The 25,631-nt window shown below is 38.1% G+C and overlaps 2 protein-coding genes across 3 annotated transcripts; one reads left to right on the top strand and one right to left on the bottom strand.

The window, feature by feature from the left end:
- Positions 1–2,019: 2,019 nt before the first annotated feature.
- On the bottom strand, positions 2,020–4,341 carry LOC126707050 (uncharacterized). Its single transcript, XM_050406638.1, has 4 exons — positions 4,058–4,341; positions 3,565–3,812; positions 3,389–3,454; positions 2,020–3,121 (listed from the first exon to the last, which is right to left on the bottom strand). Exons 1-4 carry the CDS (start codon positions 4,290–4,292, stop codon positions 2,240–2,242), a joined length of 1,431 nt encoding a protein of 476 aa, XP_050262595.1. The 5' UTR covers positions 4,293–4,341; the 3' UTR covers positions 2,020–2,239.
- A 16,962-nt stretch (positions 4,342–21,303) lies between these two features.
- LOC126707054 (SKP1-like protein 1A) lies at positions 21,304–23,815 on the top strand. Of its 2 annotated transcripts, none has more exons than XM_050406642.1 (2): positions 21,304–21,783; positions 23,359–23,815. In XM_050406642.1, exons 1-2 carry the CDS (start codon positions 21,457–21,459, stop codon positions 23,530–23,532), a joined length of 501 nt encoding a protein of 166 aa, XP_050262599.1. In that variant the 5' UTR covers positions 21,304–21,456; the 3' UTR covers positions 23,533–23,815. The 2 variants fall into 2 exon arrangements, with proteins under 2 accessions (XP_050262599.1, XP_050262598.1); XM_050406641.1 differs by having other exon boundaries at positions 21,304–21,816.
- The last annotated feature ends 1,816 nt before the right edge of the window (positions 23,816–25,631 follow it).

The following is a 25,631-nucleotide window of genomic DNA, read 5'->3' as shown; positions in this document are numbered from 1 at the left end:
ACTTGCATGTGAATAAGGATTTTTCTTTGAAATGAAATAACGCTAATTGCATGTGTAAAACATTTTGAATTCAATTTTAGGGGAAAAAAAGGGAGGGATGAATGTGGATTGTGAAGTTATGCGAGCTACTATGTATATAATTTCATATTTATGTATTACTCTCAATTTCTCAAACACAAAAAATTAATGGTTTGGGGGAAAGTTAACATGTATTAGAAGTGAGGAGAGTACGTAGTAAGGCTTTCATCTAGATATGGAATTCTATGTGAATAATGTATTCGTAAACCATTGTTTACCCTAAAACTAAAATTAAAATAAAAAAGTTTAATTCTAAACTTTTTGAAAAGTAAAAGGATTTTTTTTTTTTTAGATAAATATTGAGAGAGGAAGAGGTGGAGTTCAAATCACTAACATGAACAACATTAAACTATCAATGGAACCTAAAAAGAAAAAAGTAGAAAGGATGTTAGAGATTCTAACCTGTATCTCGAGGATAACATTATGTCCTTTGAATGCAAGGGCAATGATCCCAAGCGCATTCAATACATCACTGAATTTTTCCATGTTAGATTTCAATTTGTCAGATTGACTGTAGGATATGCCTAAAGGCCTATCTTTGGTAATTGAGAGAGCCCAAATCAAAGTAGAATATAGAACGACTGTGATAGCCCCAATTAAAGACACCCAAGCTACAGGGTTCAGGTTTGGTAGTTGGGCTATAAGTATTGCTCAGCATGTGAACACTAAGAACCACTCTGTGTTTGTCAATGATTTAGCATGACACATGGCATCCTAATCACATAGGGTTTTGAATATGAGGTCCATCATCCTACCTCTAGTAATAATTAGAATGATACACGTACCCCCTGAATTGTATAATACAAGGAATAGGGCAAGCAACTTCCCTAGTTTTGGACCTGCATATAGTAATAAATTATGACTTAAGATAGTATAGAATTGAGGAAGAGAAAACATGTCATTGATCTTAACTAATTTATTGAGTATCCATAGCTGATCCAAAAATTTGGGACTAAGACATTGGTGTTGTATATAATAACACATAATCACCCTCCTATGCATTATGCGTAAGACCTTTGTCATTTGGCCTAATTTTATTGAATGTTAATTGGGGAACACAGTTTGTATTAGTCCCACTTCTTGTTAAATTTAGTAAGTTGTGAGAACTTTGCAACACATCATTAGAACAAATGCAATTGAATGTTAACTAGGGAAATGAGAATACAATTTAAATGTGTCTCCCATGTTATTAAAGTAGTAAATTGTGAAATATCAAATATGGATTTTACTTTATATATATATATATATATATATATAATATTATTTAAAAAGAAACTACTTTTATTATAAACTAATCATTATATATAATCAAGATAATTATTTAAAAATTTGTATTTTTTATTGAGATAAAAGTATTAATAACCCACAAGTTAAAGAATCATGAAAAAAGGAGCCTTGTATGTTATAATAATAATAAATATTCAATTATGAATTATAATATATAATACTATTTAAAAGGAAAAATATGCTTTTCAACAATTTATTGGGTTTTACACAAAATATATTGTGGTTGGGTGGATTTTTCTTGATATTTGCATGCTAATGAACTCTAATTGATCAATTGGCACCTACTCCCCCTATAAGTATTTAGTGGAGGGTGAAAATATAAAGTCATCAAATCAAGATTTATCAAGTGAATGTGTAACTTATATATATATACATATATATATATATATATATATATATATATATAAAGCGATTGCAATTTGACTTTTAAAAAAGAAAATTTTAGAAAATAAAATATAATCTAATAAAATATTAAATATACTTTATCTTGTGCTTTTAGAATATTATTTATTAACAAAAAGTAAAATAATAATAATAAGAATATAACAACAACAACAGGGGTTTTGTACCAAACGAAAGAAACTATTACAAGGTGCATGTATCTGTTGTAGCAAATTCCAAGGATTGATTCATGGAGTCGAACGAGAATAAATATGCTATAAAGCTGCTACAGTGTAGCAAATATATATAAATTGATTGATTTTAATATGATGATATTGCTTGCAATTTTCTACTTGTCTCAAAAATTGTTTTGATGAAAGATCATGATATATATCCTATTCCTAGTTTGCTCAAAAAGCATGTTCTCTTTGCAACCCTAACATTGATGCCTTTTCATTCATATTAGATTTAGATGTACTCTTGCTACTCAGGCTCACAACTGATGTTCTCTCTTTGCATGACCTGGCTGACCAACTACAGCACCATAATTGGATGGCGGGGCACGTTGCAAACCATAATCTAGCTGAGCATAACTAGTAGCTGGTGGCTGAGAATGGGGATATCCTGGCTGCACAGGGACAAGCTGGCCATAGCCTCCAGGGGTGCCACCAAGTGACTGCATAGGCTGCCCATAAACCGGGGGATTCGCAAGAGGTTTCTGAGCTTGAGGTGCTCCATAGCCAGGCCCATATCCAGTGTATCCTTGCTGGCCCATAGAAGAAGGCTGGACAGGTGGAGCCTGGGTCGAATACCCCTGGGAACCATAGGAGGGAGTGTGCCCGCCTTGTGTTGGACTAGTCACATTCCCATAGGTAGGAGCAGAAGCATACCCCTGTTGCTGATCATATGATGGTGGTTGGCTATATCCAGATTGAGGTTGTGCCTGATACCTTCCATAGCCATCTTGAGTATAACCCTGTCCCTGTTGATTATAGCTTGAAGGTTGTTGTTGACCATAACAATAACCAGAGTTATCTGCCAGAGCTGCAGGACCACCAGGGGTTTGCTGTTGCTGTGAATGTGGTTGTTGACTGTAATAATCATTACCACCTCGCTGAGAAGTCTGTTGAGATGGTGGGACAGCTGACTGGTCCCAATTGGAGGCATATCCACCAGACGCAAGTTGAGGAGGATAGCCTGAATAAGGAGGCTGAGACATGTTATACTGGGGAGATGGGCTTGGATATACCTGCACATAGCCATAACCTGGTTGTTGAAAGGGGAGAGCCCTAAGTGTGCCCCAGCCTGTAGGAGGCCGTGCTTGGTAACCTTGCTGAGGGTAACATCCAACCATTGAAGGATTTTTAACACGATTCTGCACAAAATTGTTTCCACAAATAACCATGACGAACTTTTCCAAAATGCTAGGAACATAAGCCAAAATGCTAGGAACATATGCGCATACAAAAAACCACAGGATGTGCATACATATATACATATAAACAACATAGAATGGAAAAGGTCCAAAAATTCAACAGAGCAACACGGATAGCAATGAAATGAGATGCATATCACATAATATCCTGAAACATGCCAATAAAACTTTCAGCTTGAGCTGGCAAAAACAGTAACTTATGTATACCTTGTTATTTCGTATTTTCATTCCAAAAACAACACGCTTAGACCATCCAGTCGAACTTTGATAAGCCTAGCCAAAACCACCTGGCTATATTAATATCACACAAAATTTTAATTTAGCATTGAACACACGCACACACAAAAATGCTAGAGGGCACAGTTAGAGTTAGCAATAAGCACCATCTTAGCAAGAAGGTCAATTATCAACTGCTCAGCCTTGGCAATCTGTTCCGGGGTACCCATGAGCTCCACCAACCTAGTTAGGGTGACAGAATTGGGGTCTGCATTCATATCCTCCTGAGTGATCTGTATCTTAGTTCCAGACTGAGTTTGAAGATTTCCGATGGTCTCCCCATCTTTCCCAATAATATGACCAACTCTTCCTTTTGGAATACCGAACTTCTTACTCATTGTGTGTGGCTTCACATCTGTCCATCCAACCAAATCAAAGTCACCAGAGCTTTTGCATTAGATTCATATAATTACACAATAAACATTCAATTATAATTAATAACCCTAGCAACCAAAACCCTAGAATCAATTATAGCTAACTAATACACTAACACAAAACTAGATCAATAACCCTAGTAACCAAAACCCTAGATGCTATACATCGAGAACCCTAACAAATTCAATACAGAAAACGAAACGTGTAGAGAGAGAGAGGCGGAACCAGGAGGAATGGAGCTGAAGCCAGACTCGTGAGAATTGAATCCAGAAGCGCCTTTCTCTGCGACTTCCTGGGCGAGCTGCTTGCCTTCGATGGGAGGAGCGACGGCGTTGTAGGAAGGAGGAGCCGAGTACGGAGAGTGAGGCGCGATCGGAGCGGAGAAACCGGTCCTTCGAGTGGCCGGGGGCGACTCCGCCTGGCCATCGTATTTGCGTTTGTTAAAAGCGATATCAGACATTTTAGGAGTGAGAGAGAGAGAGAGAGATTGAGTGAAGTTAGAACACGGGGAGGGTTTTATGTAGTGGCGGTGGAAAGGAGAATATTGGATTTTTATAATAGAGGAATTTTTTTTTTTTGCTTTTTTTTGTTTTTATTTATTTATTAAGGCTTTGTTTGTGTATGGGAGGAAATTATGGTTTTTTGGTTGTAGTCTTGTAGACAAAACAATATATAGCCAATGGGTATTAATGGCTGTTTACCACTAGTTTAAGGAATTTACATACTGTTGTTTGTTTCTATTAGAATAGGAACTCCGATGGAGGGAGAGGAGAGGTGTGTTTGTTTTATCTTATTAGAATGCAAAATATTTATAATCGTATAAATAGTATATTATCCATAACTTTTTAAAATTTTATTTTCATGCAAGTTTACTTCACTTACTTTTAAAGCAAAATAAGATAATAAAATAAGTCCATCCAAAGTAGTATATTCTTAAAGCAAGCCTTGACTTTCAAGTTTAGCTAGAAGGCAGACAGTTAATTTATGCTGTTAGAAATCTACCAATGCAATATCATAAGTCGTCCATTCAAACAAAGGAATTTGGAAATGAAAATCGGCGAATGCTTAAAAGTAAATAGCTCCACAACCAGGAACTCCCTATTGCACAAACACGTGCATTTTATTTAATCCCATTTTAAGAACTATAAGCAGTCAATTTAACACTTCAACGAGCAGACATGACAATTAAGGAAAATTCATGCACCTCCAAGTTTAAGACAGAAAAATAGGTTTACACAATATGGAGCCACCCTAACGGCTTCCATAAACAACAGGAAACAGTTCATAACATGTAACACACTAGTTCTCCCTTTACATGGCGCTTAGCCAAGGCAAGCATAACCACACATTGACTTATTATATTGTCATGAGGATGCAGCCAAAGCTGCCCAGAAATATGAATGCTCTCTCACTTGTTCCACCAATGGAGGAAATCCTTGAGCCTGTTAATCTTCTTCTGCAGCTGCAGAATTCCGTAGAGTAAGCGGATGCTGAGCTAGTATTTCCACAAAGAAATAAAAGGGGGAAAACTGATATAGAAGTGCCACTAATGAGATTTAAATATATGGATCATTTTCTTTTTTTGCTGAAATATATGGATCTCTTCTTACATTATTACATCAGGTAAGTGTTAGAATTCAGGGAGAGCATGAATCACAGGAACCTCTTCCTTTGATGTTCTGCATTTCCTATTTTTGCTTTTCTGCAGCCTGTTCATCACCAAAGTTGACAAAGTAAGAAGAAGAAGAAATAAAAAGAACAAAGTAATGGAATGTAAGCATAACAAGATACAATACTTTCCACAGCAATATATATATGCTACCAAATGACATATCCAGTTGATTGACATCAACTAATTTTTTTTTTTTTTTTTTGGGGATAAGTGTTGATTGACATCAACTAACCTATACTAGTATAATGACATAATCAAATCAGGAGACATTTTTACATCACAATATCATGCCAGTTGAAGTTGGTATCTACAAAAAAGGTAGAATTATATGCTATCAATAGGTGTATCAGACCATTGCATGTGATATTGCCATTTGTTTTAAATTAACATTTACAACAACAACAACAACCAAGCCTTATAGTTCAAAAACTCTGCCTATGTATGTATGTAGTGTCGTATTTTGATGACAGATCCCAAGCATGAAAAAAGGAGGGAGGTAGTTTGACAACCAGTTTAAAACTGAATCACTTTATTATGGATGTATCCACATATTAACATCTATAACAATATGCTTATCAAAAACATCAATAACAATAAATTAAAAATGCGCCATTGGAAGCCAATTAGAAACTCTAATATAATTTTTAGTAAAAAGAACCCTACAGTAGGATGAAATGATCATCTGAAACTGGACTACAATAGTTCTTACCACACATTCAAGTTAATGGCAAACGTTACTATCTATAATGAATGAAATATAGCCAGAAAATTTTGTTCTTTTTTTTCCTTTCTCTGATCAGTATGGGTGGTTCTCGTAGTTTTTTTATCGAATCAAAGCTTTTTCAGTTGGTGGTAGAGGAAGGGGGGGGGGGGGGGGGAATTTTTCCCCTCTAAGGATTTTTGAAAGGGGTAAATATTTCAATGATTGTATGAACAAAAACGATTCAACAATAGATAGTCTCCTAGGCAATCTTGAATCCCCAATTCTATTAAATAACAAATAGGCCCATGGTATAGACAACACTCAAATAGTTAATATTTTGTTTGGGTGAAATGTAAGATCCAAAGAAATGGGTGCATTAGTTCTATTAGATAAGGACTATTTTGAGAAAAAATACCTGTACCAAGCTTGCAGATGTTACCTAGTGATTGATATAAGGCAAAATGAAATTACAGTACCAACTAACCAACTACCCCAAACAACAATTTTGTGGTGAAATTCATGAAAAATATGAAGAACCCATGTCAGTATGATGCAAGATTCAGTACATACTTCAGTTAGAGGACATAACTTTAGCATGGAATATTCAAAGAAATATAGAGAAGCATCAAAAATCAAGCAGGTAATGAATCTCACAATCACAAATATCAAGACTGTTAAATCTAAATTCCATACGATTCAATCATTTGTTCATATACTTATAGAGAGAGACTGAGAACTGAGAACTGAGAAGAGACGAGAGACGCTCGTGCCTTCAAGAGAGAGAGACTAGAGCGAGAAAAGAGGAGAGTTTTGAACTACCATTTTCAACGGAACTCGATATTAATAAAAACGGGTTCTTTTAAAATTTTCTTAAATATACAACTTAAAAAAAAGTAAAAAATTCCTGATAAAAAAATAAAAGTAAAAAAAAAATTAATTATAAACAACAATAATTATTGTACAAAATCTATTAAAATTGTAAACAATTGTAAAAAACCAATTAAAAGATTAGTTTATATATATAAAGTTTAGACATATAATTCGATTTCCTAAAATAAATTAAGAAAATATACCAATTTAAAAGTGTTGAGAGTAGATTCTCAAAAAAATAAAAAATAAAAATTGCTAGTAGCGAAATGAGAGCTTGGTGGCATTTATTTTGGTGTCATGGTTTGTTTAAAGTGTGAGGAATTCTTTTAGTAACACAACAAAATCACACAATATTATCACAATAAATTGAGGTGTTTGTACATCATAAGTCAAAATAAATTATTCATGGACTACCCCAATTAAAAATAAGAGTTGCATGAAAATATTATGAAATTTTGTTGTCTCTAAACTTTCTTAAGTGGGAGATTTTATTTATTTATTATATTTCGGTTTGTTTACAGTAAAAATGGGAAATTGTTTCTTTGTTTTTCTACTCTAATGTCAGAAAAGGACAAATAATTTAACATATAGCAATACTTCAAAGGATTTTTAGAACAAGTTAAAGGCAAATTGCCCCGTTTTGCTCTTGGCTCTGATAGTGGTCCATATAAAAATGACAGAATGTCAATTACAATCTGTCATATAGGAAAATTGTGACAAAAATAGTGAATTGGTTTATGTTAGTAGAAAAACTTGAATTTTTGTTTAGGAGGGAGGGGGGGGGGGGGTTTAGATAGCCACATCAAGACTCATTTGGATGGAAGTGGGTGTGGAGGGGAGAAGAGTAGAGTTAGCTGAAAACAGACTAATTTTGGGTCAATTATACTCTACTCCCACTATCTCCTCCTCAAACCTCAATCCATACAGATTATTACTCTTTGCAATCTCAACCGTATTAAATGAGAAATTAATTTTACAAACATCAAATTCCAAAACAAAGCATCAATTCCATGGTGTAGCTCACTGTAGCTCTTAATAACTATAAAAACAGATGGCTCGAATATTATTATGGCTAACTAGAATAATAACCTGAATTGCTAAGTGCACTGTTTGGCACACATGCTCTGGACTAGTGTGGGCCTTTCTCAGCTGAAAGTTTAAAGAAGACTTACATGTGGTCAAGGTCTCGCAAATGGGTCGAGTCTCATATTCAAAACCGGGCTTTTTGCTCTCTCATTTCACCAGGGTCAAATTTTTTCTTAACTCAATGAGAAACAAGATTCAAATTACTAGAGAAATAAAATCAATGAAAGAGATACGTGTTACAGGCATTATACATGGGTTGCACAAAGGATTGCATTATATGCTAATTGGATAAGTGCTATGGACATTGTACTAATTAATTCCTCATCAATTAAAATGTCAAGCTACAATTTTTATGTAAAAACAAAAGAAAACTGTTTCTTGGGGTGCACTAATATTTGGAAAACTATCAAATTAGTCCAAAAAATCATGCTAAAAAGTAAAAATAACTATACTCAAATGGGTTCATGACTTTTACTTTTTTTTCTTTTTTGAGATAGTTTTAACTCATGGCGTTTGCTCCTGACAATAGTTATTTATCATCAGTTCAAGACACTAATGTCAAAGGCCTTGTAACTGAATTAGCACCTCCTCATGCACAAAAGTGCTTGGAGGACTAAGGGGGAAAGGGTTCGAGTTACAGGGTTAGTAGCATATTGTAATTATCTCTCTAAAAAAAAAAAATCACCAATTGATTTTTGGTGTAGGTAGGGATTGAACCCCAGATCTCTTATTCAACTATCAGAGATTTTACCAATTAAGTTAACTGAAACCCACATGACTTCTACTTATAACTGAAGGAAATTGACAAAAATGAAATTCATTTAACGAAAGAAAACTGACAAACAAAATATGGGTTTTATATCTGGGCCTTAATAAGCCCAATGATTAAACAAGGACAATCAGAGCCCACCAAAATTTTAATGAGTTCAAAACTCGTTGCCTTGTTCCCTTATTTGGTAATTAGTTTCCCACCCAAAGAAAAAGAAATGACAAGAAATGAGAGGTAATAAATTTTCACTGTACTATAGACCTCTTTTTTCTTTTTTTTTAAGAAAGAAATACATGATATATAATTAATCATGAATTAGGGAAAATCAGACAAAACAAAAGACAAAATATCGAATGGAACATACTCCAACTAGATTTGTAATGAAAAATAAAGTTTTGCTCTCTAGGCTAAAGCACGTGCAACTGTATTGCCTTGTGACCTACATGAAAGAAAGAAATACTATAGACCTAAGATCATATTTCATCTTCATCACAGATATGGAGTTTTATGACTAGTCTAGGTGCTTTATATATTTTAAAAAAAAAAAACTGAGAAAATCTATTATCAATATTTGGTTGAATGTCTTAAATTGGATTTATTATAAGGATAATGTTTGATCCCACCAAAAAAAAAAAAAAGGGAAAGAAAGAAAGAAGAAGAAGAAGAAGGTATGAAGGCATGAGTACTACTACTGTGATTGTAATTTTAGTGAACTTAATTTTATCACAAGTCATAACCTGAAGTTGGAATGGCCCAGTTGATATTTTAGAATTATAAAATGCCTCAACTAATTTGTTTTTCTATTAAGTAATAAGATGTGTGATACATCATACAGGCAGCACCTTTTCATTATAATATATAGGTATAACTAGCACTATAATTTCTTTAGTTTGGTAATATTTTTATTGAGGAAATTACACTTTATAACTCTCAAAAAGTGAAAGGTTGGTTCTTGTGGTTAGGGGTGTGCATGGGTCAGGTTGAGAAGTTTTTTCAACCCAACTCACCATGGTGGGTTAAAAAAAATCCAACCCAACCCATTATAGGAGTTCAGCCCAAACTAACCCAACTCACGTGGATCGAGTTGGGTTAGACAATTTTTTTTAATTACTATTATTATTATTATTATTATTATTATTATTATTATTATTAAATTGAGTATTATAACCACACCACTACAAGTAAAAGCAGATTTATAATAAAACCATTGTGCACTCTTGGTGTGGTGGTCACTCCACAAGTATAAATACTTGTGGGGTGTGGGGGCAATGGTCGGGGTTCAAGTCTTTAGAAGGGAGTTTCACATAAATATACACTTAGATTAGGCTAGAGTAGAAATTCTATCTTGTATTAAAAAAAATTATAATAAAATAATTATGAGTATAATGCCAAACAAACACAAACTATAAAAAAAAAAAAAAAAATTATAATAAAATAATTATGAGTATAACACCAAACAAACGCAAACTATATAAGAAAAACTTAGGGTTTGGGTTTTATTTAGGAAGAGGGGAAAAAATAAATAACAAAATTATATAATATATTTTTTAATATATATTTAAATAAATAAATAAATAAATATATATATATATATATATATATATTAAATATAGGTAGGTTAGGTTGGGTTAGGTGGGTTTGTAAATCTCATGACCCAAATATATATATATATATATATATATATATATATATTAAATATAGGTAGGTTAGGTTGGGTTAGGTGGGTTTGTAAATCTCATGACCCAAACCCAACCTGACCCACTGTTAAAAAAAATTAATGACCCAACCCAACCCACCGCCCCTAAAAAATGACCCAACTTGATGGGTTGGGTTGTGTCGAGTGGATTTTGGTGGATTTGTTGCACATCCCTACTTGTGGCTGAAAGAAAAACGGAAGGAAAAAAAACACAAAAAAAGGGGGAAATGTGTTGGGTTAGGTGTAAGGGGTGTGAATAAATATATTAAAAAATAGAATAATTATATTTGAGTAATGTAACCTGATGGTGTCTAAAAAAAGCCTACTCCTTGCTCGTCCATAAACGTCGTCCATGAGAGTTTTACACAAGCCACATTACTGTCGTCCAGAGAGACCTCTGGACGACATGTACTAACTGGTGTACAATCCCTCGTCCAGGAAGCACTTAGGACGAGGGCAAGGCAGTTTCGACAAAGATAACCGCTATAACGGTTATCAAATTGTACGCTCCGGACTCCGTAAAATTGGGGGAGGTTATCCAACGGATAACCGCTCCCTAAACCTATAAAAAGAGATGAGTCTCCGACAAAAAAAGGGAGGGTATTTCTTCTTTACAAACAATATTTTTCCATTAAGAGGAGAGTTACTAACTTCATCATCGGAGGAGTTTTGACCGGCCAACCCCGGTCTCCTCTGACCTTCTATTTCTTATCTTTCAGGCCCTCAACATCATCGTGATCCGTGTTGTTCAACTAACTGATTCCTTGATCACTATCAGTTTGGCGCCGTCTGTGGGGAGGAAAAATTATACTTCTCTTTGACAAAAAGTTTATGGTACGGACTAGATCGAGGGCTACCAGCCCAGGCCGTCAGGGAAGCAGAGATGCTTCCAGTAACCCTAACCGCGACCGCCAATCTGCACCGGTCATGCAGAATTCATCTGTTCAAAACGTACAATCCATGGCGGCCGCAGTGGTGGAGTTGACTCGCCTAAACCAAGAATTAAGAATGGAGATTAATCTAAGGAGGCAGACGCGTGAAGAACGTGAGGGTGGAGGACAAACGCAGAGTCATGATGATAGAGAGAACACTGAGATTGGAAGTCAGTTAAGAGGTACCACTTCACGAGCGGTGCCACATTTGAAGGAAGAGATGGACCAGATGAGAAGGGTCATGGAGGAAATGAAAGAAAATATGAGAAGGACAAATCCTATAGAAGACCTGGTCCACCGAACTGATTCCCCCTTTACGGCTTCTATCAACGGTCATCCTCTACCATCGAAGTTTAAGATGCCTTCTCTGGATTCGTACGACGGAACACGAGACCCGTTCGATCACATTGCTACCTTCAAGACCACCATGCATCTTCAAGGGGTTCCTAACGAAATAATGTGCAGAGCATTCCCTACTACCCTCAAGGGCCCAGCACGGGTTTGGTTCAGTAAAATACCCCCGAATTCAGTGAGTTCTTTTGAAGAGTTGAGCAAACTATTTGTTAACAACTTCATAAGAAGACAAAGACATAAGCGTTCCTCGTCCAGCCTATTGACCATAGAGCAGGGAGAGAACGAGAGTTTACGGTCGTTCATCACCCGTTTCAACAGAGAGGCCCTAAGTGTGGACGAAGCAGATGACAAGCTCTTGTTGGCAGCTTTCCATAATGGGGTGAATTCGGATCTGTTCATTCACAAACTCTATGAAAAAGAGCCCCAGTCTATGGCAGAACTTGTCCATTCGGCACAAAATTTTATGAATGCGGAAGACGCAATCATTGCTAAGAAGAGGAAGAGGTCTGAGAGAGTAGACGCAAATCCCAGTCGCCACTTAGAACAGGGCCCTCGTCCAAAAAAGGGACGCACGGAAGACAGGAAAGACCGAGACATTAAGAAGTCGGGCTCTTCAGCACGGAACCAGCAGTATACCTCTTTGAACGTCCCACTTGAGCAAGTCCTAATGCAGATCAAGGATGATCCTTCCTTGAAGTGGTCGGAGAAAATGAGGGGAGACTCCAATAAACGCAATCGGAACAAGTATTGTCGCTTCCATAGGGATCATGGTCACGATACGAACAAGTGTTTCGATTTAAAGCAGCAAATCGAAAATCTCATAAGGCAAGGGAAGCTGAAGAATTTCCTTGGACGAGATAACAGGGACGAAAAAATGAAAGGAAAAATGGAAGAATCATCACGGCCGCCACTCGGAGAAATAAGAGTCATTATAGGGGGAAGTTCGACGGGCCAGTCATCCAAGTCCAAGAAAGCATATTTGAAGGTAGTGCAGAGTGTCCAGCTTTTTGGACGATCACCGAGAGCAAGGACCACGGACGAAGCAGCGATCACTTTCACGGACGAAGACGCTGAGAGAATTCATCACCCGCATGATGATGCTCTTGTCATCACCTTAATGATTGCTGACTACACAACTAGAAGGGTGCTTGTAGACAACGGAAGGTCGGCGGACATTTTGTATTATCCAACTTTTCAACAAATGAGGCTAGGACGAGACCGGCTCCGTCCAGTGAACTCCCCCCTAGTAGGTTTTGGTGGTATGAAGGTACAACCCGTGGGTACCATTTCCTTATCAGTGGTAATGGGGGCATACCCACGACAAGTCACCAAGGATGTGAACTTCCTTGTGGTAGACTATCTGTCCTCCTATAACGCCATAATTGGACGACCAACTTTGAATAGTTGGAAGGCCGTTACCTCCACTTACCACTTATCAGTTAAGTTCCCAACAGAACACGGAGTAGGGCAGGTGCAAGGGGATCAACTGGCAGCAAGAGAATGTTACTTGGCCATGCTGGCCATGGATGAGCAAATTCAAACCATGAATATTGAGGAAAGGAGGATGGTAGCTGAGCCTACCGAAGTATTAGAAGACATTTCCCTGGACGAAGAGAACCCTGAGAAGTGTACCAGGATTGGGGCAGATCTAGAAGAGAAGATTAAGGAGGGCCTCGTCCACTTTTTGAAGAAAAATATTGATGTGTTCGCATGGAGTCATGAGGACATGCCGGGTATAGACCCTAGTGTCATTACCCACCGTCTGAATGTATGCCCTTCCTCCAAGCCAGTGCGGCAAAAGAAGAGGGTGTTTGCCCCTGAGAGAAATGATGCTATCAAAGACGAAGTTCAAAAACTGATGGGGGCGAGGTTTATCCGGGAAGTGTACTACCCAGATTGGTTGGCAAATGTTGTAATGGTCAAGAAGACAAATGGTAAGTGGAGAATGTGCGTGGATTTTACCGACTTGAACAAGGCTTGCCCAAAGGATAGTTATCCGCTACCACGCATTGATCAATTGGTGGATTCAACTGCGGGTCACAAGTTGCTTAGTTTCATGGACGCTTTTTCGGAATACAATCAAATAAGGATGGATGAGGCGGATCAGGAGAAAACATCCTTTGTCACAAGTCAAGACTTGTTCTGTTATAAGGTGATGCCATTCGGCTTAAAGAATGCAGGAGCCACATATCAGAGATTGGTCAACCACATGTTTCGACAGCAGATTGGGCGGAATGTGGAAGTCTATGTGGACGACATGCTGGTAAAGAGCCAGGACGAAGGAAGGCATCTGGACGACCTGCAGGAGACATTTGACACGCTGAGACAGTATCACATGAAGCTGAATCCTAGTAAATGTGCTTTCGGAGTATCATCAGGGAAATTCCTTGGCTTTATGGTCTCTCATAGGGGGATTGAAGCGAATCCTGATAAAATTAAAGCAATACTAGACATGAAGCCTCCGCAGAATACAAAGGAGATCCAATCTCTTACTGGACGAGTCGCTGCATTAAACAGGTTTGTCTCTAAAGCCACTGACAAATGTTTGCCATTTTTTAAAGTTCTTAGAAAAGCATTCGAATGGACCAACGAGTGTCAGAAAGCTTTTAAGGATCTGAAGGCATACTTGACCAAGTCTCCATTGTTGAGTCCGTCAGTAGTGGGAGAGGAATTATACTTGTATTTGGCGGTAACCCCGTATGCCGTAAGTTCAGCACTGATAAGGGAAGAAGGTAAAGTGCAAAGACCCGTGTACTATACGAGTAAGGCATTGAGGGGAGCGGAAGGACGATATCCACAGATGGAGAAGTTAGCCTTCGCATTGATCATTGCTTCCAGGAAGCTAAGGCACTATTTCCAGGCACATGTCATTAATGTCATGACGGATCATCCACTCAAGAAGGCGATGAACAGACTGGAGGCAGCTGGACGATTGGTTCAGTGGGCCGTCGAGCTCAACGAATTTGACATCAGATATCAACCAAGGCATGCTATAAAAGCTCAAGCATTAGCAGATTTCATTGCAGAATTTACCCCAAGTCATGAAGAGACAGAAGACAATGATAGATGGGTCGTCCATGTGGATGGATCATCCACAAAGTATGCAGGTGGGATTGGTGTGGTTTTACAGTCCCCAGAAGGAGACAAACTGAGGCACAAGGTTCGTCTACAGTACCAAGCGACTAACAATGAAGTCGAGTATGAAGCCCTTCTCAAAGGGCTAGAATTGGCTAAGTCTGTGGAAGCCAAGTCTATACTCGTCCTGGGTGATTCTCAGTTGGTCATGGGGCAAGTGAATGGAATGTATGAAGCAAAAGAGGAACGGATGAGGAAATACCTTAGTCGAGTGATGCGCCTAATGAAGAAATTTGAAAAAGCTGAATTCGTCCAAATCCCAAGGGAGGAAAACATGGAAGCTGATACTATAGCGAAAGAAGCCTCGGCAAGTGAATTTATGGACGATTGTGACCAAATTCAGTACATGCCAAGCATAGATATTCCAGAAGTACAACAGGTGGAAAATAGAGGAAATTGGATGACCCCGATTATATCATACCTGAAAGACGGACAGCTACCAGAAGAAAAAGACGAAGCAAGGAAGCTGAGGGTGAGATCGGCTAGATATCTACTTCTGAACGAAGTGTTATACAAGATGGGCTTTTCTCAACCTTATCTTAGGTGCTTGGCTTCGGACGAAGCAAACTACATACTGGGGAAGTTCATGAAGGAGCATGTGGCAATCACTCCGGAGCCAGGTCCCTTGTCTCCAAGGTCGTCCGTGCAGGGTATTATTGGCCAAATATGCAAGCTAATGCCAAAGCATATGTTAAGGTCTGCGACCAATGTCAACGATTTAGCAACGTCCCCAGACAACCATCAGAGTACCTCACCCCGATGATGGCACCGTGACCCTTTGCACAATGGGGACTAGACATTTTGGGTCCTTTTCCTCAAGGCATAAGGCAGATGAAATTTCTAGTTGTGGGCATCGATTACTTCACAAAATGGGTGGAAGCTGAACCGTTGGCGACGATCACACAACAAAATGTTAAGCATTTCGTGTGGAAGAATATTGTATGCAGATTCGGAGTGCCCAAGGTATTGGTATCTGATAATGGACGACAGTTTGACAACGCACTCTTTAGGGACTTCTGCGCACACTTTGGAATACAGAATCACTATTCCTCACCCGCTCATCCCCAAGCAAATGGTCAAGCTGAAGTGGCAAACCGATCCTTGTTGAAAATCATCAAGACCCGGCTTGAGGGGACAAAGGGGGTATGGCCAGAGGAGTTACCTGGTGTTCTATGGGCCTACAGGACGATGATGAGAACCCCTACGGGGGAAACTCCTTTCAAGCTAACTTATGGAAGCGAAGCAGTCATACCGGCGGAAGTACATATGGCCAATCAAAGGGTGATGATGTATAAAGATGAGGACAATGAGGAGCAGCTCCGTTTGAACCTTGATCTGGTAGACGAGGTATGGGCAGACGCAGAATACAGAACAGCAAAGTACAAGAACCTCATGGCTAGGCAATATGACGCAATGGTGAAGCCTAGGCGTTTCAACATAGGAGATCTCATCCTAAGAAAGGTCTCTTTGGCAACCAAGAACCCAACACATGGGAAATTGGGCCCGAATTGGAAAGGACCCTACAGAGTTATCAACTGTAAAAGGCAAGGATCCTACTACTTGGAGGCCCTGGACGGGAGGAAACTGGAGCACCCTTGGAACGTGGAGCACTTGAGGAGGTACTATCAGTAAAAGTCAGCCTAGACGGAAGTATGGCCACAGACGAGGCTGGACCTTGTCTGAAGACTTATTCTAATATTTAATGTTGTGTTATTAACTACTATTTCACTATTTATATTTAGTGTGTTGTGGACGAAGTTAAGGCTTTACTATTTATGTTGTGTTTATGGACGAACTTATGGAGCTTGTACTTAATAAAAAAGGCATAAATATATGTATATGCCTTACCTAGAAACAATGTTTATGTTATGTGCAAATTTCTAAGTCTCCAAGTTATTTTCGTTCCAATTAACTCACCACAAGGCTGAAAAGCCCAAGACGAGTAAAATCTCCGGACGCGGGGATTTAACTTCGACAAACAAGGGAAATGTATGCATGCCCAAGTGTAGACGAGAAAATTTTCCCTGAAATGGTACGTCCACAGAACATCCATCTCTGAAGTAGACGAGATGAAAGATAGTACGTCCACAACACGGACGAACAATAATACGTCCACAAAGCTCAACTGAAACGTGAGATTTGCACGTCCACACATGGACGAATACATGCAAGGACGATGTTCTGGTAATTAACCAAGAACGTTTCAGAGCAATTAAGCTCAAGGACGAATGCAAAGTCTAGAAAAAAAATAAAAAAAGAGGCGAAGTCTCAAGACGGGTGATGTTGACATCTGGGATTTCTCCAAGACGAGTATAAAGTTACAAGCATTTCGTAAGATCACCTTCATAGACGAGAAGAAATTATAAAGCAAGCATAATTTTCGTCCTTGATATAACAAAAACAGAAAAATACAAGTGTTTAAAGGGAGGACGACCAACGTCCAAACACCCTTAAGTTACATGATAACTCGTCCATAAACTAAAGACGAGATAAATAAAAAGTTACATCGTCTTAAAATTATAAAGAGGCATCAGGCTGGTGGGGCATCTTTGTTCTGCTCGTCCTGAAGTGGCTGGGTTGTAGCATCATCCTCCACATTAACGTCTTCTGAGCTCGTCTGGAGGAGGGAGCTGGTAGGAGCACCACTGAGATTGAGCTTAATAGAGCTGAAGTCAATGTTGGGGAAGTTCTCGACGGCGTCCATCCTGAAGTCCTCAAACCCAGCCGCATAGTTAGTATCCAGTAGATCAGTGAACTGCTTGGACGCCTTGAACTTTGCAACTACGTCTTCCTTGGCCTTCTTGAGAAGATCACTCAGCTCGTCGTTCTTCTTTTGCAAGTGATCAAGACGAGTTTCCTTCTCCACAACATCAGTCTTCATCTCTTGAATTTGATTTCGCAGCTCCTTTGCCCCTTCGTTGGCTTTAGCAGTTGCCTCAGCCCAGCGCTTGCTCTCGTCCTTTACTTCCTTGATTCTCCTCTCTAACAAGATCCTCGTCTTGTCAAGATCAGTTGCTTGCCTGGACGCAGCAATGAACTTGGACATGGCCTGAATAATGGTTGAGTTAGGAAGCTTATCAAAGAGGACGAGAAAAGAAAAAAAATAATAAATAAAAAAATAAAAAATAAATAAAAAATAAGTAAATAAAAAATATATAACATACATACCTTGAAAAGATCATGAACCCCAGAATGCTCGAAGTCCTTCAAAGACATGTTGTAACAGGCAAACACGTCCTCATCAATCACAGCCATCTTAAATCTTTCCCAAGCCAGATCCTCGTTCCCAATGAGGTATTGAGGTGCTTGGGGAGAAGGCTGAGACGTGGACAACGTCTTGACTATGGACGGGACTTGCATGGGTGAATCTTTGGGCTCAGAATCTAGGATTTGGACGTCTTCAGGCTCATGAACAGTAGGCGCAAGTTGAACGTCTTTGGGCTTGGACGACTTATGTTTGACCTTTTTCTCCCTGCGCCTGCTGGGAAGATTGCCCAGGTCAACTCCCAGTGATAAGTTTTTTCTTTTCTCACCTACGGACGGGTGAGACTGAGGTGCGTCCTGCCCAGTGGCAGCAGCCTCGTTCACAACTTCTTTACCCTTATTTTCCTTCATTGTAGCTATTCTTGAAAAAAGAAGGGGTGTTAAAAATAATAAGTAAAAAAAAGAGAGGAGGAAAAAAGGGAAACCATTATGCTGACTTACGTCTACGAATGGTGAGCTCTTGTGCAAGGGCTTCACTGGACGGGTTGGGACCTAAACCCCAAGTGGCAAGACGATGGAGGGTTACCAAAGAATGGAAAGCCCTATCCGTGTATAGATGAACCTTTTGGATTCTTTCTATATGAAACCTGTCCAGATGAGGTCGTCCAGCACCTAAAAAAAAAAAAAAATTTAGCCGTCTACAAAGATAAATACAACACAATAAAATGACAAACACAAGCATACCTTCAGGACGAAGGTTCCCTAACTCTCCTGTGTAGGGAGGAAATGGGTCTTGAGAAACCTCGTGTGGGCGTCCAGCCCAGAAACCTGAGACGAAGAAGAACTCCGTCTTCCAGTTCCTATCCGAGGAACCTACGGACTTAATCAATCTATAATCTTTCCCTCTGGCTGTGAATTGATAAAAGCCAAGGGACTGATTGATCTCAGAAGGCTTGTAACAGTAGAGGAACTCGTCCACAGTCAGAGGACGGTTCCCCTCAAAGACCTCTCTCCACAAAACTTGCATGGAGACTACTAACCTCCACGCATTGGGGTTAAGCTGACAAATACCTATACCTAACCTAGCGAGTAACTCTCTGGCAAAAGCATTTAAAGGTAACCTAAGTCCACCTAAAAGATAGGCTTCGTAAATACCTATCCCAAAACGAGGTTGACAACACCACTCCCCACAAACTGCTAACCTAGGATTAAGGTCGTCTGGGATTTGGTACCACTTCTTAAGCAAAACTAACTTCCTATCGTCCGTCTTGGACTCTACTCCTATGGCACAGCTATACACTACCTCAACCTCGTCCTGAACTGTGGACGAGGGGGCACTTGTGCCTGCCTGGGATCCAGACTCACTCCTCGTCTTGAGTCCTTGGAGAACTTCTAAGGGTACCCCAGGGACGCCGGACACATACTCGTCCGTGGTGTTCCCTTCACTACTAGTACTATTACTGTTATCACTAGAGCCATTAAAACTACTTTGGTCATGATACTCGTCTATGGCTTTGCCTAAACTATTGCTAGACGAGGAAAGAACGGTCTCAGACATTGTAGAAAACTTAAAATCTGAGAACGAGGAGTAAAGAAATACCTGAAATCTAGACGAGGGAACTAAGGACAAGATGATGCTTCTAGACGAGGATCTAAGACGAGGATGCTCAGGGAGGGAAATCTCAGAAATGTGAAGGGCACTGGAGGAATTCAACTATTTATAAGCTGAAAACTTTGGGATGCGAAACGACGCAGCCAACCAAAGTACGCCACGTGGCATAGATCTCGAAAATTGAACCAAGTGCATCAGTTCATCAGTCAGATTTTGACACGTGGCATACAGTACACATTTTTGAAAATCCCCCAAATTATCCTTAAGACGACACATATGGACGAGGGGGCAACTGATGGTGTCTAAAAAAAGCCTACTCCTTGCTCGTCCATAAACGTCGTCCATGAGAGTTTTACACAAGCCACATTACTGTCGTCCAGAGAGACCTCTGGACGACATGTACTAACTGGTGTACAATCCCTCGTCCAGGAAGCACTTAGGACGAGGGCAAGGCAGTTTCGACAAAGATAACCGCTATAACGGTTATCAAATTGTACGCTCCGGACTCCGTAAAATTGGGGGAGGTTATCCAACGGATAACCGCTGTTGGATAACCTCCCCCTAAACCTATAAAAAGAGATGAGTCTCCGACAAAAAAAGGGAGGGTATTTCTTCTTTACAAACAATGTTTTTCCATTAAGAGGAGAGTTACTAACTTCATCATCGGAGGAGTTTTGACCGGCCAACCCCAGTCTCCTCTGACCTTCTATTTCTTATCTTTCAGGCCCTCAACATCATCGTGATCCGTGCTGTTCAACTAACTGATTCCTTGATCACTATCATAACCTTCACAATATTTTTTCTAGAAATTTTAGGTGGTAAATTATTATTAATTTTAATTTGGGCTACAACTAACATAAATTTTTTACCCACCAATAACAGCTTGCGATCTAAAATTTGTTATAAAATTATTTTGAAATCTTCTTTCTCTCTCGATTGTGTGTGTGTTTATTTCTCCAAAAAAAAAAAGTTATTGTAAAATGTTGTGAAATTATTTTGTCATTTTTATTAATTTATACTTCAAACAACAATTTTGATAAGTGTTGCCAAATACTCAGTTTTCTAAAAAAAAAACATTTTTTAACTGTTTTTACTAAATGCTTTGCTTTAAAAAAAAAAAAAAAAAAAAAAAAAAAAAAAAAAAAAAAAAAAAAAAAAAAAAAAAAAAAAAAAAAAAAACTAACTCAATCTCATGCTGCACTTTTAAAAAGCACAACTTTTTCAATATGCAAAACCAAACTCACCTGAGAACCCTTAAAATAATACAATTTTTAAAAACCCTATCCCACACACACACACACACACACACACACAAAAACTCTCCAAACCCAAGAGGACAAAGGATTAGTGGGGCATTAACTTAACTATTAAGTTCGCAACAGCCTTCTGTAGCCCAAAAAAAAAAAAAAAGTTCACAACAGCTTTCTCAGAAAAAAAAAAGGAAAGGATAAAGTACACAACACAAAAACCACGCCGCCTCAGTTTCTTAAGCCCCACGCCTCCTTTATAAATACTGTCCTTCACTCTTTCACCTTCTCATCCCAATACTACAGCTCTCTAGCTCTCTCTCTCTCTCTCTGTGAAAACAACAATGGCGTCGTCTTCAACAAGCGTGGTGGTGAGTAACAAGGAGAAGGAGAACACGAAGAAGGTGATCCTGAAAAGCTCAGACGGCGAGTCCTTTGAGGTGGACGAGAGCGTGGCTACGGAGTCACAGACCATAAAGCACATAATCGAAGATGGCTGCGCCGACAATGAGATACCATTGCCAAACGTCACGAGTGGCATTCTTTCACGGGTCATCGAGTACTGCAAGAAGCACAAAGAGGCTGCTGGCGAGTCTGAGCCCTCTGTGACCCCTTACACTTCCAACAGTACCACCGACCCACTCGCTGAATGGGACACTGAGTTCGTCAAGGTTGATCAGAACACTCTCTTCGACCTCATTCTGGTCCGTACTACACCTTTCGTTCCTTTTTCAAAGTACCCTTTTGGCGATTCTTTCTGCTTTATTTTACTGCTTTCATTGATTGTTTGTGTTGTGATTTTTTTTTTTTTTTTTTTGGTTTGTTAATAGTTTAATATTTTTTTAAAAAAGTTTCTTTCTTGAGTTTCTGTTTGGATCTTGAGAAAACAAGAGGGTGACAAGGAAAAAAGATTGGAACTTTACCCATTACTAGCTCTTTTACCTATCAGCAAGGAAGAAAAAAAGATTGGAACTTTGAGTACAGTTATGTTTAGTTTTTGGTTTTGGGGTTTTCAATGAGCAGAATTTTTCTTTTGCCCTTCATTATGCTTTAGTCCTTGGGCTTGTTAAGCAATTTTTGTTCTTGTTGTTGTTTTAAAAAAAAAAAAAAAGATTTTTGTTCCGGATCTCTGTTTGGATGCTGAGAAAACAGGAGGGTGAAATAGAAAAAGACAGGAAATTTGAGTCCTGTTATGTTATACTTTTCAAATGAAAAGGGTTTTTTTTTTTTGGGTTTTCAATGGGCTGATTGATATATTGCCCTTCATTTTTTTTACTGTTTTTCTTTGATTAGTATGTGTCTTTTTTTGTGGGGTTATGCATTGAATGGATATTTTTTTTACTGTAGTAATAATTCTTTTTCTTTTTTTTTTAAATCACTAATAATGTGTTTTGATGCTGAGAAAACAAGTTAAAATGGTGAATGTTCTGTTTGTTGATATGTTGATTATCTTGAGCTCTGCCTCTACCTCTTCCATCTTTTTTCTATGTTATTAAGTTGTGTTCTGCATATATGTGTTATGGGATTATGTTGTCAGTCCTGTTGTAAATGATTTTGTTGTGTTATGGTTGTTTCATGAATTGTTTGCTTGGTTGTGGAGATTCAATATATTTGGGTTTGTTGGTTTAGGTATTGTTCAGCTCATGGTTATTTTGTTATAAATAGTGAATCAAATGAACATTGATTGAGAGGTAGAAGTTCTGTAAATTGTTGTTCCTAGATGTCATTTTAAATCCAAAAGATTGTTTGCTACAATGGGTAGCAGTTTGATAGTGATATCAGTGCTATTTGCTTTTGGTTTTAAACTTTTAATATGTATGATTACTTCTTGGGTATCAAAGGAATTTAGTTTTATGATGAGAAAATATGTTCTCTCAGCTCTTGATTGTTGACAAATTGTATTTAGAACCTTGAAGCTAAACTGATTACACTTTACTGTCATTGCTACTTGCTATGTAGTCATGCATCCATGTTGTAAAAAACTGAGCAAGCAATGTATGATGCCTGGTTTTATAAAAATGGCTACTATAGGATTATAACCTAGAATTTCTTGTATTTTTTATGCTGTGATGCAGGTTTTGCTTTAGCAACTTTTGGTATTTGTGGTGTGCATGCCCTTAGTAGGACGTTGTATTGACCAGTTTCATTTACGTTCACTCGTTTATAAGACATTATTATAATTTTCTCTAAATTTGTATTCATTGTCTTACTTGGAGGATTGGTGTTCCTATTGTTCCAATTTTTAGGCGGCCAACTATTTGAACATTAAGGGGCTGTTGGACTTGACTTGCAAGACTGTGGCAGACATGATGAAGGGAAAGACTCCAGAAGAGATTCGCGAGACATTCCACATCAAGAATGATTACACTCCAGAAGAAGAAGCAGAGGTTCGGAAGGAGAACCAATGGGCATTTGAGTGATATATAGAATTGCCCTTCCATCAAGGAATTCTGATACAATGATAGGGTTTGGTTTTGGTTTTGTCTCAACTCTCAAGTAGTAATAGGCTGAGGACATTAGGATGGGGAAATATTTTTGGTACAAAGCACATACAACTGGTCCTTGCATCGAGAATCACTCAGGCCAATTATTTTATATTCTATGCTTTGGTGCGTTGTCTTAATCCTGCAAATTTTTCAGCATTCTCTTAGCCTGTACTTGAACAAAAAGATTGAAATTTTGGATTAAAAACTAAACCTGGAATCTTTTGCACAACGTTTAGCCGATTCTTACCTTTACCAAGTCAATGCACTTAAATGCTCTTTATATCCTGGTTAGCTAATATAAAATTAATCACGGGTTCAGGTTTTACGATCATTGTTGTAGACGCAACTGCAGAAATAAATAACGGAAGCAATGTTAACCAACCCATGATAGCTAAATAATATGAACTTGAAGCTTACAATAACCAAGAAAAAAAAAGTTGTAACCATATTAAGAGACAAGCCACCTTTCGTTAGACAGATCACAGAAACTGGAATGGAAGCCATGAACACCAATGACACCTCCTCTAACATCTTTGATGTCCCATGGGTTGTCATGAACGGGCTGCCTTACCAAAAGACGGCCCCTGTACATTCATTCAATAGCCGAAGTTCAAAAAAAAAAAAATCAATATCAGATATAACCAGAAAATTCCATGTTCTTTCAAACAATCGCCCTTACAATAATTAGCTGAACAAGGACCACAATAAAGAAGAAATGAAAAGGTTTAAGTTTTCAGTATAACAAATTTCAACAGCTTCATTCACTACTTTTCTTAATGTTGACCATATATCTTCTTTCATCCGAGGCCGGTTGACCATAACAATCAAGTGAAAAGGGGAAAAATCATAATAACAATGGTCATTTTTAGAGCCCCCAAGGGCTATTGGCAGAAAGTATATGATCCAAAAGACCCTATATCTGATGGCATTGTAAAATCAAAAGATTCAAAACCCAACATACACAAAATCATTTCTATAGGTGCCTTTTTTTTCCCAACATTAATAAGGTCATAATTGGCAGCTATCTTTTTCCTACACCATTAGTTAATTCTCAAGCATTAAAACTCTGAGAGGATCACATAAGCATGCATCCAATACAACTTACAAATAAAGTACCAAATAAATCAAGTATATTTTACAAGGCCAGTGAGCTGAACCACAGGCATGAATCAACATGAAACACTATTATCCTTTCTTTTTCTTTTTTTCTTTTTTTATTATAATGAGCATATAAAGGGATTTAGGATTTTTAATTTTTTTATATTTTTTAAAAAGCCAAATACTAAACTAAAACGCATAGTCAATAAGTTCATTACCCAAAATTTAAAAATAATAATATAAAAAATATATACTACATTCAGAATAAAGAGAAAAAGAACAAAGAAGAAAAATAAAATATTAGTTTTAGCCAACCACCTGATAAACAATAACAATAGAGACAAGAAAAACATTTTCTAGCACTAGAAAGAAAGTAAACAGATAGACTAAGAAATATGCTACACTAAAAAAAAAAAAGGAGAATCAATAACCTGGATGAGAGAATACGGTTTAGAGTATCATAATCAATCTGTGGTAGAATAGCAGTGCACTAAAGTACACTTAACTACATTCTATGTACCGTGATTTAAGCTTACATCTAATACAGCCTATAAATAAAGTACCAAATAGACCAAGGGTCTGTTTTGATACCACTTATTGTTGAAAATTGAAAACTTATTACTGAAAACACTATAGCAAAATAATTTTTAAACTATGAATAGTGCCCGTGAGACCTAGTTTTAAAGTTTTTTTTGCTGAATTCTGTACTTGTGGGTCCCGTGAATAGTGCACGGGACTCAGGGAAAAATGCAAATGCCAGCCGCATTTGCTATCCAAACTCACACCAAGTATAGTTTAGAAGAGAAAACATTGGGTTAGGTTGTGGCGTAAAACCAGTGTTTTCGCCACCCAATAGAATTTTGTCACGTCACCCTTTTGTACTTATCACTCATACTTCATCTGCTTCCTCAGAATTCTGAAAACTCCCTCTTCCA

The sequence above is a fragment of the Quercus robur genome, chromosome 11, assembly GCF_932294415.1.
Source record: "Quercus robur chromosome 11, dhQueRobu3.1, whole genome shotgun sequence".
Taxonomy (NCBI): domain Eukaryota; kingdom Viridiplantae; phylum Streptophyta; class Magnoliopsida; order Fagales; family Fagaceae; genus Quercus; species Quercus robur.
The sequence above is the reverse complement of the archived record's forward strand: the minus strand, read 5'-3'. Positions and strand labels throughout refer to the sequence as shown.